The sequence below is a fragment of the Aotus nancymaae genome, unplaced genomic scaffold (assembly GCF_030222135.1).
Source record: "Aotus nancymaae isolate 86718 unplaced genomic scaffold, 86718_ANA_hifiasm-v0.15.2.pri h1tg000028l, whole genome shotgun sequence".
In the NCBI taxonomy this organism is placed as follows: Eukaryota; Metazoa; Chordata; class Mammalia; order Primates; family Aotidae; genus Aotus; species Aotus nancymaae.
The window spans coordinates 29016594-29034859 of NW_026988441.1; the positions used below are offsets into that span (position 1 = coordinate 29016594).

An 18266-nucleotide genomic window follows, 5' to 3' on the forward strand; every position below is an offset into this window, starting at 1 on the left:
TGCTGAGTCATTGATCTCCTCTTGGTGCCCCCCACCCCGCTACCAGTCTCAGGTGACTGCTCTTCCATGTCTCTCCAGGGATATCGCTCATGGGTCAGAGGAAGGAAACAGATGGAACAGAATGGTCTGTTCTGAGATGCCCAGGAGGGACGATGTTCAGGGGACACAGGTCAGCAGCTGGGAGGGCTGCTCAGAAGCTCCATCTGCTTTTGCTCTTAAGCAGCATTTTCAGGAGGAAGGGCTGGAATCTGCTCCCCTCCTGCCTGGACCACCGTCCAGTTCCATCCCACATGCCCTCTGTGTGGCTGCACAGGACCCTTGAGCTCTTTCCTACACACCTGCCCTTCCATCACTCTAGGACCCAGCTCCCCTGGTGTTTCCACTGGTGGAGTCTGCTCCTTCCCTCCCCATGGCAGGCCTGTCTCCTGGCACCGCTTTGGCGAGGGTGCTCCACAGCCTTGCTTGACCAAGTCTTCTTGGACAGGCTCAGCTGTGGAAGGGGTGCCTCCCAGGTCTCCTGATGCCCTGGGTGTGTGTCTGCTGCTGGCTGTGGACTGACCCTCCATCCTATCTCTTCCCTATAGCTCTTGGCAGCTGTCTGTGTACTTTGTCACAGCCCCATGAGGCTGGGGGTGGGGAGGGTCCCGTTGTTCACCTCCACACCTGCACCAAGGCCAGCGCCCAGGGGAAGGCTCCATAGATGCGGCTGGAACGGCAATTAGATTTCCACCTCTAATTGGAAATTAGTGCTCCTGGGGACATCCCAAGGAAACACAATCCTTTTTAGGGAACTGGCATGCCCCCCTTTTCCGGGGTGTCTGCACTGTGAGTGGCTGCAGTCCCCAGGCCTCTGCTGCTGGAGGACCATGGCAGTCTCTCTGATCACTTCCTTCCAGCCCTGTTCGTGTCCCCGCCTCCTTGGCGTGGATTCCTACCGTTTACATCTCACGTGCATATACGCCCAGGTTGCTGGCCTGCAGGCACCCCCTCCCGGGCTCTGCTTGCCCTGGGGATGACGTTGTCTTCTCAGCACGGCATGCACAGACCCTGGCATCCCACGCGTATGCCCTTCCACCTGGCGGGGACTGTGCTAAATCACCCACAGCCCGCCTGTCTTCTCTGTCCTGGGGCCCACCTGGCCCAGCCCGGACTCCTGGCCCCAGGCCCTGAGTTCCCCTCACTGTGCCTACTGCTGCTGTCATATCGTGTGGTCCCCTGTGCCATAGTCCTGGGCTGACTTTGACCCACCCGCCCTTCCTGAAGCCCAGGACTCTCTTTATTTTTATTTTTGAGATGGAGTTTTGCTCTTGTCACCCAGGCTGGAGTGCAGTGGTGCAATCTTGGCTCACTGCAACTTCTGCCTCCTGGATTCAAGCAATTCTCCTTCCTCAGCCTCCCAAGTAGCTGCGATTACAGGTGCCCATCACCACACTCAGCTAATTTTTTTTTTTGAGACAGAGTCTCCCTCTGTCACCCAGGCTGGAGTGCAGTGGCATGATCTCGGCTCACTGCAACCTCCACTTCCCAGGTTTGAGTGATTCTTCCTGCCTCAGCTTCCTGAGTAGCTGGGATTGCAGGTGCCTGCCACCGTGCCTGGCTAATTTTTGTATTATTACTAGAGATGGGGTTTCGCCATGTCAGCCAGGCTGATCTGAGACTCCTGACCTCAGGTGATCCACCCGCCTCAGCCTCCCAAAGGGCTGGGATTATAGGCGTGAGCCACCGCGCCCGACCTGAAGCCCAGGACTCTGTCCTACACACTTCCGTGTCCTCAGTGCTGCCTCTTGGCATGAATTCAGCGTGTGTTGATTGAGTGAGCGAACGGATGAATCCCCAGGTCCAAAGAAGAAAGAGCTGGGGAATCTAAGGCTGGACTCTTTTTCAGGAGGTTTTATGTGAACGGTAGAGGGAGGTCAGTAGCTGGAGGTGGAAGGGAGATGGAGGGACATATCTGGGGAGGGGATACATTTCTACCTGGAGCCAGTAGAAGGAGGGCGAAGAGGAGGATACCAGGAATCAAAACAGCTGGCAATTGACAAGTCCCCGGGGGTGGGAGTGCTCACCCTCATCTCCAGATGCATATGCTGAGGCACAGAGAAGCTGCTTACTCCGCCCCAGGATTGCACAGCATTCCAATAGCGGGACGGGACTTAAATCCACATTTGTCTGGCAGTGCTGTTGACCTCACATGGGACAGTTTCTCTTAGAGAAGCAAGATGGGAGGAAACAGCCCATAGGTGTAGATGGAGCCAGGCAGTGTCTCCTGGAGACCTTTGGGGCACAGCGGAGTCCTGCATCCTCCACGGGGCAGTGCACTGGGGCAGGAAGCTTGCTGCAGGCAACCTTTTTTCTCCCTCAGTTCTGTTTCTGGAATGGTGCTCGGTGGCTCACGCCTGTAATCCCAGCACTTTGGGAGGCCAAAGCAGGAGGATTGCTTGAGGCTAGGAGTTCAAGGTCAGCTTGGGCAAAATAATGAGATCCCCCCCCATCTCTACAAAAAATGAAAAAACAGCCACACATGGTGGCACATGCCTATGGTCCCAACTACTCAGGAGGCTGAGGCAGGAAGATCACTTAAGCGTGGGAGCTTAAGGCTACAGTGAGCCATAATCATGCCACTGCACTCCAGCCTGGACAACAAAGCTGTCTCTCTTTTTCTTGAGACAGAGTTTTGCTCTTGTTGCCCAGGCTGGAGTGCAATGGTGCGATCCCAGCTCACTGCAATCTGTGTCTCCCGGGTTCAAGCGATTCTCCTGTAGTAGCTGGGATTACAGGCGTGTGCCATCACACCTGGCTAATTTTGTGGTTTTTTTTTTTTTTTTTTGAGATGGAGTTTTGCTCTTGTTACCCAGGCTGGAGTGCAATGGCGTGATCTCGGCTCACCGCAACCTCCGCCTCCTGGGTTCAGGCAATTCTCCTGCCTCAGCCTCTTGAGTAGCTGGGATTACAGGCACGCACCACCATGCCCAGCTGATTTTTTGTATTTTTAGTAGAAGATGGGGTTTCACCATGTTGACCAGGATGGTCTCGATCTCTTGACCTCATGATCCACCCGCCTCGGCCTCCCAAAGTGCTGGGATTACAGGCGTGAGCCACCGCGCCCGGCCCAATTTTGTGTTTTTAATAGAGACAGGGTTTCTCCATGTTGACCACGCTGGTCTCAAACTCCTGACCTCAGGTGATCCACCCACCTGGGCCTCTCAAATGTGCTGGGATTACAGGTGTGAGCCACCGTGCCTGGCCCAGAGATGTCTCTTAAAAAAGAAAAGAAAAAACTTTCAATCCTTGATTCTGTGCTCTGACGCCTTCCCGGTCCATGTCATTCACCTTGCTGCTTTGCTGTGTGTCTGAACTTTCCGGGGCGGTTCTTTTGGTTCCTGGTTCCTGTCCATGGCAGGGACTGCAGACCTTACCCCTGTGCCATGATCCGCTGCAGGCCCCGAGTTCTGTCTAGTGTGGACGGAGGCCTTGAACCCCAGGCATGTCTGTCTTCTGCTGGTCTCACAGGCAGTCATTTGGGTCCCCGGGGAGAATCTATGAAAATTCCTTTGGGTCCTGCTTTTCCTTGCACATCTTTCTATTTCTGTCCAATTTACAAAAGCAGCTCGTGCTGACAAGGAACACCAGAGAACACAGGAAGCCACGAGGAAGTGAACTAGCTGACCCGTAGAAATCCTGGTGAGCGCAGCCCTATCCCGCCAGGTTCTGATGTCGGGGTGATAAGACGCTGTGTGCTTATAAGCTGGGTCACACCATACCCGCTAGATTGCACCATTCTCACTTAGCAAGCTGATGAAGACTGTACCCTAGGTGTAAACATTCTGTTTGACCCGCTCAGCAGTTTATTGCAGCCTCACCAGTCCTCTGCTGTTTCCGGTGCTCTGAGTCTGTGTTTGTGCCCTCAAGAAGGGAAAACAGTGAACCCTCTTGCCCTTCCTGCCCTCCTGCATAACTTACGAGTCTCCCAGGGGCAGACCTTGTAGCCATGGTAGGGCATACTTGTGTGTGTTTTAAAGGAATGCCCGTTTTTATTGTTTGACAAAAGCAAGATCCTGTCTGTGACCAAGCTCTGTTAATTTGTCACACTTAAACCTTACCCAGCTTGTGCCATTAGGGTGCTCGCCAAGGCAGAAGCACACCAAATGGTGGTCTTTAAACACATTAAAATCAGTGGCTGGGCATGCTCACGCCTGTAATCCCAGCACCGTGGGAGGCCAAGGTGGGAGGATATTTTGAGCTCAGGGCTTAGAGACTGGCCTGGGCAACAAAGCGAGATCCTGTCTCTGCAAAAAATAATAATAATAAAAAAATAATTAGCTGGATGTCATGGCATGCACTTATAGTCCCAGCTACTGGGAAGGCTGAGGGAGGAGGATCTTTTGAGACCAGGAGGTCGAGGCTGCAGTGAGCTATAATAGGACCACTGTACTCTAGCCTGGGTGACAGAGCAAGTCTCTGTCTCTGAAAAAAATAAAATAATAAAATAAATGTAGAGGGAAGGGTTTAACGAATTCCCATGTACCCACCGCCCATTTGCAACAGTTATCAACATTTTGCAGATTTCTTTGCACCACCCTTTGATCTTTTCCCTCACCTACATATATATTTTTAGTTCCTAGATTTTTATTTTTTTTCAGGTGACATTTTGCTATGTTCTGCAGGCTGGAGTGCAGTAGCCATTCACAGGCTTAGTGAGCATAGCTCACTGCAGCCTGGAATTCCTGCTTCTCAAGTAGCTGGGACTACAGGCGTTTGCCACTGCACCTGGCTCCCGTTTTTGATTTTGTTTTGGGATGGAGTTTCACTCCTTTTGCCAGGCTGGAGTGTAATGGTGTGATCTTGGCTCACTGCAACTTCCATCTCCCGGGTTCAGGCAATTCTCCAGCCTCAGCCTCCTGAGTAGCAGGGATTATAGACATGCACCATCAGGCCCGGCTAATTTTTGTATTTTTAGTAGAGACAGGGTTTCACCATTTAGGTCAGGCTGGTCTCGAACTCCTCACCTTGTGATCCGCCACCCTCAGCCTCCCAAAGTACTGGGATTACAGGTGTGAGCCCCATGCCTGGCCTTGTTTTGTTTTTGAAACAGAATCTCGATCTGTTGCCAAGCTGGAGTGCAGTGGCATGATCTCAGCTCACTGCAACCTCCGCTTCCCGGGTTCAAGCGATTCCACTGCCTCAGCCTCCAGAGTAGCTGGGATTACAGGTGTGCACCACCAAGCCTGGCTAATAAATCTTAGAAATTGTATTTCAGCCAGGCGCAGTAGCTCACGCCTGTAATCCCAGCACTTTGGGAGGCCGAGGTGGGTGGATCACAAGGTCAGGAGTTCAAGACCAGCATGACCAACATGGTGAAACCCCGTCTCCACTAAAAATACAAAAATTAGCCAGGCACAGTGGCAGGCACCTGTAAATCCTAGCTACTCAGGGGGCTGAGGCAGGAGAATTGCTTGAACCAGAGAGTGGAGGCTGCAGTGAGCCGAGATTGCGCCACTGCACTCCAGTCTGGGTGATAGAGTGAGACTCTGTCTCAAAAAAAAAAAAAAAAAAAAAAATTTATTTCAACATGCACCTCTAACAGTTAAGACAGTTTTTCTTTACATAACCACAAATGCCTTATCACACCTCACACAACTGATAATGACGCCTTTGGTGTTGTCTGATACCAGAACCATATTCACATTTCCCTGATCATCTGCAGATGTCATCTTGCATTTGGTTGTTAGGTCTCCTAAGTCTCTAAAGAAAAAACAAAGCTTCTCATTTTGATATTATTGTAGACTCACATGCAGTCATAAGAGAATCTGGCTGGGTGTGGTGGTTCACACCTATAATTCTAGCCTGGGTGACAGAGCAAGACTCTGTCTCAGAAAAAAAAAAAAAGGAGAGAGTCTTTGTACCATTTATCCAGTTTCCTCCAAAGTCACATTTGCATAATGGTGGTACAGTATGGTATCCAGGATATTGATGATGATGATGACTGTGTTCAGGATCTGAAGGAAGGGTGATGGATTCTCTCTGGGGACCCAAATGACCACCTTGCCAGACCAGTAGAAGTTGGACATGCCCTGGCTGGGTGTGGTGGCTCACACCTGTAATCCCAGCACTGTGGGAGGCCGGGGGGGAGGATCACCTGAGGTCAGGAGTTTGAGACCAGCCTGGCCAACATGGTGAAACCTTGTCTCTACTAAAAATACAAAAATTAGCCAGGTGTGTTGGCGTGTACCTATAATCTCAGCTATTTGAGAAGCTTAAGCAGGAGAATCACTTGAGCCCAGGAGGCGGAGGTTGCAGTGAGCTGAGATCGTGCCACTGCACTCCAGCCTGGGCAACACAGCAAGACTCTGACTCAAAAAAAAAGAAGAAGATGGACATACCTGGGGCTCAGGGCCTCCGTCCAGCCCAGACAGAACTCAGGGCCTACAGTGGGGCACTGCATAGCAATAAGGCCTGCAGTCCCTGCCCTGGAGAGGAACCAAGAAGCAATAGAACGACCCCTGAGAGTTCAGACACAAAGCAAAGCAGCAAGGTGAATGACATGGGCCAGGGAGGGCATGAGGGCACAGAATCAAAGTTTGAAAGCTTTTTTTCTTTTTCAAGAGACGGCTCTGTTGCCCAGGCTGGAGTGCAGTAGCACAATCATAGCTCACTGCAGTCTTGAACTCCTGGGCTCAGGCGATCCTCCTGCCTCAGCCTCCTGAGTTCTGTTTTTTTTTTTTTTTTTTCATTTTTTTGTAGAGATACAGTGTTGTTGATAGCCAGATACAGAACATGTCTCTCCTGTTGCCCTTTTATAGCCACACCCACTTGCTTCCCAGCCCATCTCTTCCTTATTCCTGGCAAGCACCACTCTGTTTATTTCTTTTTATTTTTTTTGAGGCAGAGTTTCGCTCTTGTTGCCCAGGCTGGAGTGCAATGGCGTGATCTTGGCTCACTGCAACCTCTTCCTTCTGGGTTCAAGTGATTCTCCTGCCTCAGCCTGCCAAGTAGCTGAGATTAGAGGCATGTGCCTCAGTGCTGGCTAATTTTTTTGTGTTTTTAGTAGAGATGGAGTTTTACCATGTTGGTCAGGCTGGTCTGAAACTCCCAACCTCAGGTGATCCACCCGCCTCGTCCTCCCAAAGTGCTGGGATTACAGGCATGAGCCACTGCGCCTGGCCACTCTGTTCATTTCTACGATTTTATCATTTTAATGATGTTATCTAATGGAATTATTCAGTATGTAACCTTTGAGGTTTGGCCTTCTTCACTCAGCATCATTCTCTGGAGATCCATCCAGGTTATTGCATGCGTGTATCAGCAGCTCGTTCCTTTTCATTGCTGAGTAGTATTCCATGGTGTGCTTGGCCCATGAGTTGTTGAACCACTCAGGTATTGGAGGACATCTGGGGTGTTAGCAGTTTGGAGCAGTGACAGATAAAGCTGCGGCCAACACTGCATACAGGATGTAGTATGAACATCACTCTTCATTTCTCTCAGGTAAATGCCCAGGACAGTTGCTGCTGGGTCATATGGTAGTTTTGTGTTTAGTTTAGTGGTTTGTTTTTGTTTTTAAACTGCCAGTCTGTTTCCAGAGTCGTCGTACCTTTTTACCTTCCCACCAGCAGCGTGTGAGTGGCCCAGTTTCTCTGCATCCTCACCAGCATTTGATGCTGTCACTATTTGTTATTTTAACCACTCTGATAGACGTGTAGTAGCATCTCACTGTGGTTTTAATTTGCATTTTCCTATTGGCTAATGATGTTGAACATATTTTCATATGTTTATTTGTCATCCGCTATATTTCCTCTTTGTTAAAATGTCTTTTTGGCTTCAGATCTTTTGCCCATGTTCTTCTCCTTTTTTTTTTTTTAAGAAATCAGATCTTGTTATGTTGCCCAGGCTAGTCTCGAACTCCTGGGCTCAAGCAGTCGTCCTGCTTCAGCCTCCTAAGTAGCTGGGACTACAGGTGTGCGCGACCATGCCTGGCTAATTTTAAAATTTTACGTAGAGATGGGGTCTCACTATGTTGCCCAGGCTGGTCTGGAACTCTTGGGCTCAAGCAGTCCTCCTGCTTTGGCCTCTGGAAGTGCTGGGACTACAGGCATGTACCACCATGCTTGGCTTGCCCATGTTCTAATTTGATTGTTCCCTTTTTTATGCTGTTGAATTAGAGAGCTCGCTAGTATATATTTTAGATAGTAGTCCTTTGTTGGATATGTGCTTTGCAAACCTTTCTTTCTAGTCTGTAGCTTGTCTTTTCATCTTTTTTTTTAAAAAAATGGATTCTCGCTTTTGTCACCCAGGCTGGAGTGCAATGGCGTGATTTTGGCTTACTGCAGCCTCCGCCTCCTGGGTTCAAGTGATTCTCCTGCCTCAGCCTCCGGAGTAGCTGGGATTACAGGCGCCTGCCACCACGCCCAGCTAATTTTTGTGTTTTTGGTAGAGACCAGGTTTCACCATGTTGGCCAGGCTGGTCTGGAACTCCTGACCTCAGGTAATCTGCCCACCTTGGCCTCCTAGGGTGTTGGGATTACAGGCGTGAGCCACCGCGCCCAGCCATCTTTTTATCTTTGTATCTGGCTCTTTCCCAGTGCCAACATAAAGTTTGTCTGCCAGTCTTTCCTTTTATGAATCAAGCTTTTGGTATCAAGTCTAAGAACTCTTTGCCTTGCCCTAGACCTGAGGATTACGTTTTACATTTGAATTAATGATCCATTTTGAGTTACATTTTGTATGAGGCATAAGACTTTTAGGTCGAGGCCTATGGATGCGATTGCTCCAGCGCCCTTTGTGGAAAGGCTGCCCTTCTTCCTGAAATACTTTTGCACCTTTGTCATAAAATGCACTGGACCTATCTGTGTGGGTCTGTTTCTCAGATTCTCCATTCTGTTCTGTGCATTGCTGTCTGTGCCCACCCTCTGCCAATACTCCACTGTCTTTTTTTTTTTCTCCACTGTCTTAACTACTTTAGCTATAGAGTAAGTCTTGAAATCAGGTAGACTGACTCCTTCCACTTTATTCTTCTTTTTCAGAATTGTTTTAGCTTCTCTGCCTTTTTATTTTATTTTATTTTATTTATTTCTTTTCTGCCTTTTTATTTTAAAGACAGAGTCTCGCTCTGTCGCCAGGCTGGAGTGCAGTGGCATGATCTCGGCTCACTGCGACCTCTGCCTTCCAGGTTCAAGTGGTTCTCCTGCCTTAGCCTCCTGAATAGTGGGATTACAGGTGTGCACCACCACGCCCAGCTAATTTTTGTATTTTTAGTAGAGACAGGATTTTACCATGTTGGCCAGGCTGGTTTCGAATTCCTGACCTCAGGTAATCTGCCCGCCTTGGTCTCACTAAGTGCTGGGATTACAGGTGTGAGCCACTGCGCCTGGCCCTGTAATACTTAAATTACTAGTGAGGTGGAATGTTTCTTTCTGACTTTGCTGCATCTCTTCTTTCTGAATTGCCTTCTCTTCACTCATTTTTAATTGAGATGTCTTTTCCCTTTCGATTTGGAAAAGCTCTCTTTCTCACTTGCCAAGTATTCTCCTTCTCTTGGTAACATTTACCTTAGCTCTGGTGTAGAAACCTCTGATGGGGCAGTTGGAGAGAGCTATACGTCCAGTCCATATCAGGAAACATGTCCCAGTGTTTCCCTGATGCCTTTTGAATGCTATTGAGTCAAGTCCCAGTTCTGCCACGTGCTTGCCACATGACTGAGCCAGGTTACCTCTCCCACAGAATGTGGGCTGGGCTGCCGGGAGGGCCGGGCACACAGTGGGTGATGGTTGTGCAAGGCCCTTGGGGGCCTCTAAGGGGAAGCCAGAAATGCAAGGATTATCAAGCAAGCCCTACTCTGGGCTACGTTTTTACATCTGTGTGTTTTTCTAAGTAGGAACTCAGACTGAGATGTGTTTCAGTGTTACGTACCTAACTTCCCGCAAAACTTGGCAGTGACGTTGAAAAACACAGCCATTATGGGGTCTCAGCTTTCCTGGGGAAATGGCAGTCTGTCGAAAACACTGGCTTTCAAGTCCATTTATATACTCCAATTGAGTGTTGCCTTTTGACCACTCCTGTTTAATGAAATGCACCATCACGCCATCATGGATGTGCATTTCCCCAGGCCAGCATATGCTTGAGGCTGTCCTGTGGCCTGGTGCCCAGCTCTGTGACACCTGGGCTGTCGTTGCAGGGTGCACAGTAGGTGAGGGTCTGACTCCAGGACCACCCATCTTGGCCGCTTTGTGGACTATTGCTCATTGGCTGTTGTGGTCCTGGGTAGGGCAAACTCAGTTTCCCCACCTGGCAGCTGGGACTAGTAACTACCTGCCCTTCGGCGTTGCTGGGAGGGTAAGAGGAACTGGATATGAAACAAGGGATTGTAGGTGCTTCTCTGAACATTTTAATGGATTGTGAAAATGGTTTGCTTTCCAAAAGTTGTTTTGAAACAAGGCTGATGACCATTGCTTTGTTGTGCGTAAGAGTGCATACTTTGCTAGCAGAGTGAGAGTTGACGCAGGAGGCAGCCAGGCATGAAGACGTAGGAGGTGTCCTGGCCTTGGCCGTGTGCGGGGATCAGAGTTGGGTGGACTCTGCTCAGGAGTCCTTAGAACACAGTCCTGAGACAGTTTCTCCTCCGGGTGGTTCTGCTGGGTTTCTCCATCGCAGCTGCTGTTGTCCCGGGTTACAATCACAGACACTGTGTGAATTGTGGTGTTTTAAAGCCTTCACAGCAGGAGGATGTGAACTTGTCCTCTTCCACTTGCTCCTCTCCCTGTCATCCACTGTAAATTGTTTCTGGGCTGAAGGATAAGTCAGGAGGCCACAGGAACTTTGCCTGATGTCTCTTATCATTTTAAGACAGGAAGAGCAACTGAAAGACCGAGCTGAAAGCTACATTGAACCTCATCAATAATTCAGACACTGCAGAGGCGAAGATGGCATCTTAGCACAGTGGGCTGAGGAAGGAGAACACCATTGGGTCAGCTCCGTCGCACTTCCTTCCAATCCTGCAGCCATCCTGGTGCCACCTGCCGCCTGTTAGGCTGCAGGCCTGGTTCCCCTTTTTGCCTTTGCCTTGGGCTCGGCCCCACGCTCACTTTGGGGGCAGACATGGGTGGGCAGCTCCAGCGGCTGCTATCAGCACACAGAGGGCTCTTTCCCAGTAGCTGTGAGTCTTCCTTTTGGGGGCCAAGGGGCTAGTAACAGACTGCCCGGGGCTGGGGATTTGTGTCATTAGCAACATGCATCTTCAGCTCTGTCTCAATGACATATCAGGGCAGCGTGCAGGTGTGACTCCACCATTCCCAGGAAGAAGCCTGGCATAAAAGGAAGTGGCAGTTGGGGCCTGGTGTTTTCCCTTCTTTCTTCCCCTTCTGCTTTTGCAGTACCTGACATATGTGGCATTAGATGGAAACCTCTGGCCACTGTCATTGCTCTAGGTTACCCAAATGGACTCCTGTAGTGATGAGCAGTGGTTGAACTGTAGTACTCCCTCAGCTTTAGGTCTTTTGAGAGTGACATCCGGTGGTCATCAGGTGTTCAAGCCGTCTTTACGGATGAGCCCTTAGCAGGGATGGGCAGAGGTTGGAGCTCCAGGCTGTCTTCAGCGACTCTTCTGGATTAGTCCAGGCTTCATTTCTCTTGGTTGCAGATCTTGTTGCTCAGTAGCTCCTGGGAAGTTGGAGCAGATATTTAATAACCCTCCATGCCTCAAAGACTGAACTCTTTTTTTCCCACTGGAATCACAGTAGCTTAGAAACCTTTTTCCCTTGCTTCTCATAAGATGCCTCATGCCCATAATCCAAGCACTTTGGGAGGCCAAAGCAGGCGTATCACCTGAGGTCAGGAGTTGGAGACCAGCATGGCCAACATGGTGAAACCCCACCTCTACTAGAAATACAAAAATTAGCTGGGCATGGTGACGCGTGCCTGTAGTCCCAGCTACTGGGGAGGCTGAGGCCGGAGAATCACTTGAATCCAGGAGGCACAAGTTGCAATGAGCTGAGATTGTGCCACTATACTACAACCTGGGCGACAGAGCAAGACCTTGTCTTAAAAAAAAACAAAATTCGACTGGAAATGTACTTCAGTCAGATCTGAACCTCTCTGATCTTTGGCAGGAAGGGCACCTTTGTCATCTAAAGTGAGGGCCTCTGGAGTCTGTGAACCCATGGCCGGTGATGTGCTGTTTGCTGCCTGGACCCGACCACTGTCACCTTTACTGACAGGTGACAGCCTGCCTGCCTTGGCCTCCTTTCTGTGGGTCTTCTTCCTCTGGGGACACATATTTTGGAAACAAGCTGGAGTTTGAACCCAAGAGGCGACACAGGTGTGATCGCTGGACACTGTCATCTAACGAGGTTGTAAGAAGCTAAGCGTGACGGCCACTCCAGGTCCTTCCGGTACCACTCCCCTGGGGACGGTGTCAAGGCCTCCAGGCACGAGGAGGGCAGCCAGTCAGAGGCTGCTGTTGCTATACACTTACCTCCTAAGTCTTTTCTATGGCGTCTTTGTTTTAAAATAATGGCTCCTAAATCTCTGGGTCTTCTTCCTTTTTCAAGTTATTCTAGTTTTTTTTTCACCTTTTCAGCGTTTCCCCCTTTCTTTTCCTCTTTTTGTTTTGACTTTCTCCTCTCCCCTTGCAGATCTTTATGCTATTTTCCTTCTATTTTCATTTTGTCGTCGTATTTTTCTCTGTACTTTCACTTCTTTTTTTTTTTTTTGAGACGGAGCTTTGCACTGTTGCCCGGGCTGGAGTGCAGTGGCACAATCTCGGCTCACTGCAACCTCCGCGCTCCTGGATTCACGCAGTTCTCCTGTCTCAGCCTCCCAAATAGCTGGGATTATAGGCGCCCACCACCACACCTGGCTAACTTTTAGTATTTTTAGTAGAGAAGGGGTTTCACTATGTTGGCTACACTGGTCTCGAACTCCTGACCTCATGGTTTGCCCACCTCAGCTTCCCAAAGTGCTAGGATTATAACTTTCACTTCTTTATACATTTATAGGTGTTGGTGTCCCCCAGAGAAGCTGACCGTAACCTGGGCATTATTATTTTATTTTTTTTCTTTTTCTTTTTGAGATGGAGTCTCGCTCTTGTCACCCAGGCTGGAGTGCAGTGGTGTAATCTCGGCTCACTGCAACCTTTGCCTCCTGGGTTCAAGCAATTCTGCCTCAGCCTCCTGAGTAGCTGGGATTACAGGCGCTCACCACCACGCCCGGCTAATTTTTGAATTTGTCGTAGAGCTAGGATCTCAGTCTGTCATGTTAGCCAGGCTGGTCTCAAACTCCTGACCTCAGGTGATCCGCCTGCCTCAGCCTTCCAAAGTGCTGGGATTACAGGCGTGAGCCACCGGGCCCGGCCAGGGCATTATTTTTAACTCGAAATGACCCTTTGTATTACAACAATATGGAATTGGTGGGTGCATATTGGTTCAAATCCAAAGACCATGACTGGAAGGAACCTGCGTCCCCCTGGTTTTATTCATTGTGAGAAACCATACAGCAGCAGTCAGAGAATTTGTTGGATAAACACTATAATCCTGCCCCTCAGACAGTCCTCTTTTCCCTGCCCAGTTATATTCTCTTCAGCTGTTTTCTACATCAGTTCTGTATAATTAGGCATCAGTGTGCATTCTTCACTTTTTTTGCTTATTACATCAGCAGCAGGCTTGTGTGCTGCTTTTTTACCTCACTCAGTAAAACATCAACAGGCGTGAACTTTTACAACCAGCATTTCAGGGGCTGCCTAATTCCCCACTGGGTTGGCACACTCCCCTGGGTGCCCCTCTTCTCCCCTGGGAGATGTCTGGCTGAGGTCAGGACACGATAGGAAGCGTCTGGACTGGGCCACCTGCCAGGCTGGATGCAGGTGTGGCCTCTGGTGGCCCAGATTAGCTGTGTGACCCTAGATGAGGAAGTGACCTCTGAACAGCAATGTCTTAGGGCTCTGAGGGGTCGGGAAGTGGAATATCTTCAGTGCCAAGCTGAGGACACTGCCCTTCCTTCCTGCCATGGTGGGAGCCGTCACTAGCCAGCGCTCTCTGGGTGGGGGCTGGTCAGTGAGCATCTATGAGCACTCAGGTAGCAAGAGGAGGATGGATGGGGTGGGTGAGAACCAGACCCAGGGCGGGGAAACCGGTCAAAAGCTTGCATGGCTGGTGATTCATCATGACACCTTAGAAACTCCTCTTCTGATTCTGGAGCCAGAGAACAATCTCAGAGGATAGAGTATCTTTTCCCTCTGAGCTCTCTGAGCTGAAATCCCTTTGCTTATTGAATGGAAATTGACACTGGGCTGCTGCTGCTGCTTCCTGAGTGACTATTGTTTGCCTAGAATTAGGATTTATTAAAGAACATTAAGTTTACTTTTTATAAATCGGGTAAGCATAATAACATCTGTGTCTGAAGATAAACAGAATTCTGTGTTCAGAGGATGTTTGAAGTGCATGCATTTTGACTCTTACTATCATCATATATTTTGGTCATGACAAAATTGAGGGGGCAACCCTTTTTTTTTCCCCCAAGGGGGTGTGTTCACCTTTGACCAGTATCTATGGTTTCGTTTACAGATCCCCACTGGAAATTCGTTATATGAATCTTATTACAAGCAGGTGAGTTTAGCCGCTATCTTTTCAGATGGAACTAGAGCGTGCCTGACCTGAAAGTACAGTACAGAATAGAAGCCCAGCTGAGCGGCCTTTTGTCCTTTTCTGTTCACTGTCAGCGGACAGTCAGCGTGGCGGGTGCTGCTTCACCTGCTGCTGCATTTGCTGAAAAGTTATCTCGCCTCTTGCTCTCCCATCTCAGGTTGATCCGGCATACACAGGGAGGGTGGGGGCGAGTGAAGCTGCGCTTTTTCTAAAGAAGTCTGGCCTCTCGGACATTACCCTTGGGAAGGTATGTGAAGATGTATATTGATTTCTCTTCTGTGGCTGCCCTCACAGCTCCCCCCCAGCAGGTCTGGGCCAGCCTGTGCAGGCCCCCTTCCTTGGGGCCGTGCCTCCTGGGGAGTTGGCTTGGTCACTGCAGACCTCTCAGGCTGCAGCTGGTGGATCCAGATGTCCAGGTGGCAGCCTCCACTACTATTTCGGTAGCAAAAAAGAGACCTGAGGACTTTTGGGGACTTGATAGCTTGTGGTCTTTTGTTGGTGGAAGAAGATTGTCATAAACACCTTTGGCTTGGGAGCTGAGTGTATCTAGATGTTCTCCAGGCCCCGCCACCAAGCAGCTGTGTGCCCCTGGGCAGGTAGATCATTCATCTGCTCTGAATTGGCCTCTTCATCTGCAGGGCAACCTGGGGACAGTCACTCCTGCCCCACAAGACCGTTGGTTTGCAAGGCTGGTGGTGCGGTGGTGGCGGCTCTGGTTTTTGTTAACGCGTGGACAGTGATCAGCAGTCATGCTTATGAGCGTTTTGTGTTTCCACAGATATGGGACTTGGCTGACCCAGAAGGTAAAGGGTTCTTGGACAAACAGGTATATACACATGTACACAGAGCAAGTGGAGGGACTCAGCAGAGCCCCCAGGCTGGGCGACCTCCTCGCCTCCTTCCATGTTCCTCCACTGTCAAGTATTACTAGGCATGAGCACAGTTGTCAGACGGGAAGTTTTCATTTTGAAATAAAGGTCTTTAAAACACTCGGAGCCATCTTTCATGGCTAGCATATCTTTTAATGTTTTGTAGCCTTACATGTGATTAAAGTGTTGTCCAGACTTTTTATTTGAAATAATCTTAATCTCTTGTGGAAGTTGCACAAATAGCTTAAAAGGTTCCTGTGTATCTTTTGCCAGCTCTCCCCAGTGATGGCATCTTACATAACCACAGCACAGTGATCAGAGCCAGAAAGTAACATTGGTGGGTTTTTTGTTTTTTGTTTTTTTGAGATGAAGTCTTACTCTGTCTCCAGGCTGCAGTGCAGTGGTACGATCTCAGCTCACTGCAACCTCCACCTCCTGGGATCAAGTGTTTCTCCTGCCTCAGTCTCTGGAGTAGCTGGGATTACAATTAAGCATCATCATGCCTGGCTAATTTTTGCATTTTTAATAGAGATGGGTTTTCATCATATTGGCCAGGCTGGTCTCAAACTCCTGACCTCGGGTGATGTGCCCGCCTCAGCCTTCCAAAGCGCTGGGATTACGGGCATGAGCCACCGTGCATTAATAACTGGTGTTATTAATGTAACAAAGTTGACTGGTGTAACTTTGACTGAAGGCCTTAATAAGAGGTTTTTCTGTTTTTATTTTTGTTTTTTTAGACAGGGTTTCACTCTTGCCCCGACTGGAGTGCAGTGGCATGATCTCAGCTCACTGTAACCTCTGCCCCCTGGATTTATAAGATTCTCATGCCTCAGCCTCCAGAGTGAAAACTCCATCTGAAAAAAAAAAAAATCTGAAATCTGAAACTCTTCTGATCCCAAGCATTTGGGATGAGGGATACGCAGCCTGTACTTATAAGTGATTTTAAGGGTCGTAGATGGCTGTTTTGTGAGAAGGGATCTTGTTTGTGCTGTACCATGGCTTATAATCCAGTCTGTCAGTAAGGCCCCTTCACTTGAACCTCCCTTCTTTGAGGTTCATGGTGCCCATCTGCGTTGTTTTTTGTTTTGTTTTTTATTTGTTTTTTTATATTTTGAGCCTTGCTCTGTTTCCCAGGCTGGAGTGCATTGGTAAAATCACGGCTTACTGCAGCCCTGACCTTCTGGGCTCAAGTGATCCTCTGCCTCAGCCTCCCATGTACCTGGGACCACAGGCACGCACTGCCATACCTGGCTAATGTATTATTTTCTGTAGAGACAAAGTCTCACTGTGTTGGCCAGGTTGGTCTGAACTCTTGTGCTCAAGCAGTCCTCGCATCTTGGCCTCCCTAGGTGCTGAGATTACAGGTGTGAGCCACCGCGCCTGGCCTCATGTGTTAAAGATTCTGAGAATTCCTGTGGAAAAGAAATTTGACTTTATTTAATACAGTTGCCCTAAACTTACTTAATCTCATTTTCTTTTCTTTCTTCTTTTTTTTCAAGTAGAAGTTGAGAGATCCTTGGAGAGAATTTTTTTTCTTTACTATTTATTTATTAAATTTTCTCTATTCTCAGACCTTGCAGGGATGAAAGGTCCCCTTTTCTCAACATCCCTGTATCATCCTCTGCACTCTGCAAGGGCTTCTGAGGACAGCAGACTGAGAAAGGCCGATCCTAGTGCTTATCTATTTGAAGACCCATTCAAAACTGCTAACAGTATTTATAGCTTTAAAGCTATCCATGTTCTTAGGCCAGTTAATCAATTTAAAAAAAAAACAACAACTAGGTGATGCCTTACAAGTCCACTGAGCCTGTGTGTGGTGGGTCTTGGGTTAGGAGGGGAGGCCCCTGACAGCCTGGTTCAGCTTCTTCCTTCTGGCGTCGGGGGAGGAGTCCATGTCAGGCTGCTGGGGGTGGGCGGAGGATGCTTTGTTTGGCAAGGCCGAGGGAATTGTGGGGAACCACAGAGACAGATTTCTCACCAACTGTGTGTATTTCAGACTGCTTTTTGAAAAATTCAACACATAGCCAGGTACAGTGGCTCATACCTGTAATCCTAGCTACTCAGGAAGCTAAGGCAGGAGGACAGGAATTTGAGACCAGCTGGGGCAACATGGTGAGATCCCACTTCTAAATAAATAAATAAAAGCTTAGCTAGACACAGTGGTGCAGACCTGTGGTCCTAGCTACTCAGGAGGCTGGGGCAGGTGGATTGCTTGAGCCCAGGAGTTTGAGGCTGCAGTGAACTGTGATTGTGTCACTGCACTCTGGGTGACAGCGTGACACCCCGTCTCTGAAACAAACAAAAATTCGGCACATATTTGGTCCATCATTTGTCCATGTTAACTTGGCTGCTTTATACAATCTAACCTTTCCTAAATGTTGGGAGCTCACAATTTTTGGAAAATACATGCATCTGAAATTTTACAGAGTTCGAGATGCAGTGGAATAAATCCATTTTAGTTAATTAATTAATTTATTTATTTTGAGATGGAGTTTCGCTCTTTCACCCAGGCTGGAGTGAAGTGGCGTGATCTTGGCTCACTGCAACCTCTGCCCCCTGAGTTCAAGTGATTCTCCTGCCTCAGCCTCCCAAATAGCTGGGATTTCAGGCACCTGCCACCACACCTGGTTGATTTTTGTATTTTTAGTAGAGATGGAGTTTTGCCATGTTGGCCAGGCTGGTCTCGAACTCCTGACCTCAGGTGATCTACCTGCCTCGGCCTCCCAAAGTGCTATGACTACAGACATGAGCAGCCACGTCCAGCTGGATA

The 18266-nt window shown here is 48.9% G+C and overlaps 1 protein-coding gene across 11 annotated transcripts in view; it reads left to right on the plus strand.

Moving 5' to 3' along the window:
- The window catches only part of EPS15L1 (epidermal growth factor receptor pathway substrate 15 like 1), a 121477-nt gene that overhangs the window by 18398 nt on the left and 84813 nt on the right, over nucleotides 1–18266 (plus strand). For 9 of the 11 annotated variants that reach the window (XM_064381680.1, XM_064381682.1, XM_064381681.1 and 6 more), the window contains exons 2-4: nucleotides 14547–14588; nucleotides 14785–14874; nucleotides 15406–15453. In XM_064381680.1, coding sequence (XP_064237750.1) covers nucleotides 14547–14588; nucleotides 14785–14874; nucleotides 15406–15453 — 180 coding nt within the window. Of the gene's footprint in view, nucleotides 1–14546; nucleotides 14589–14784; nucleotides 14875–15405; nucleotides 15454–18266 lie in introns of those variants that run through there. The other 2 variants (XM_064381687.1, XM_064381684.1) reach the window with 2 other exon arrangements.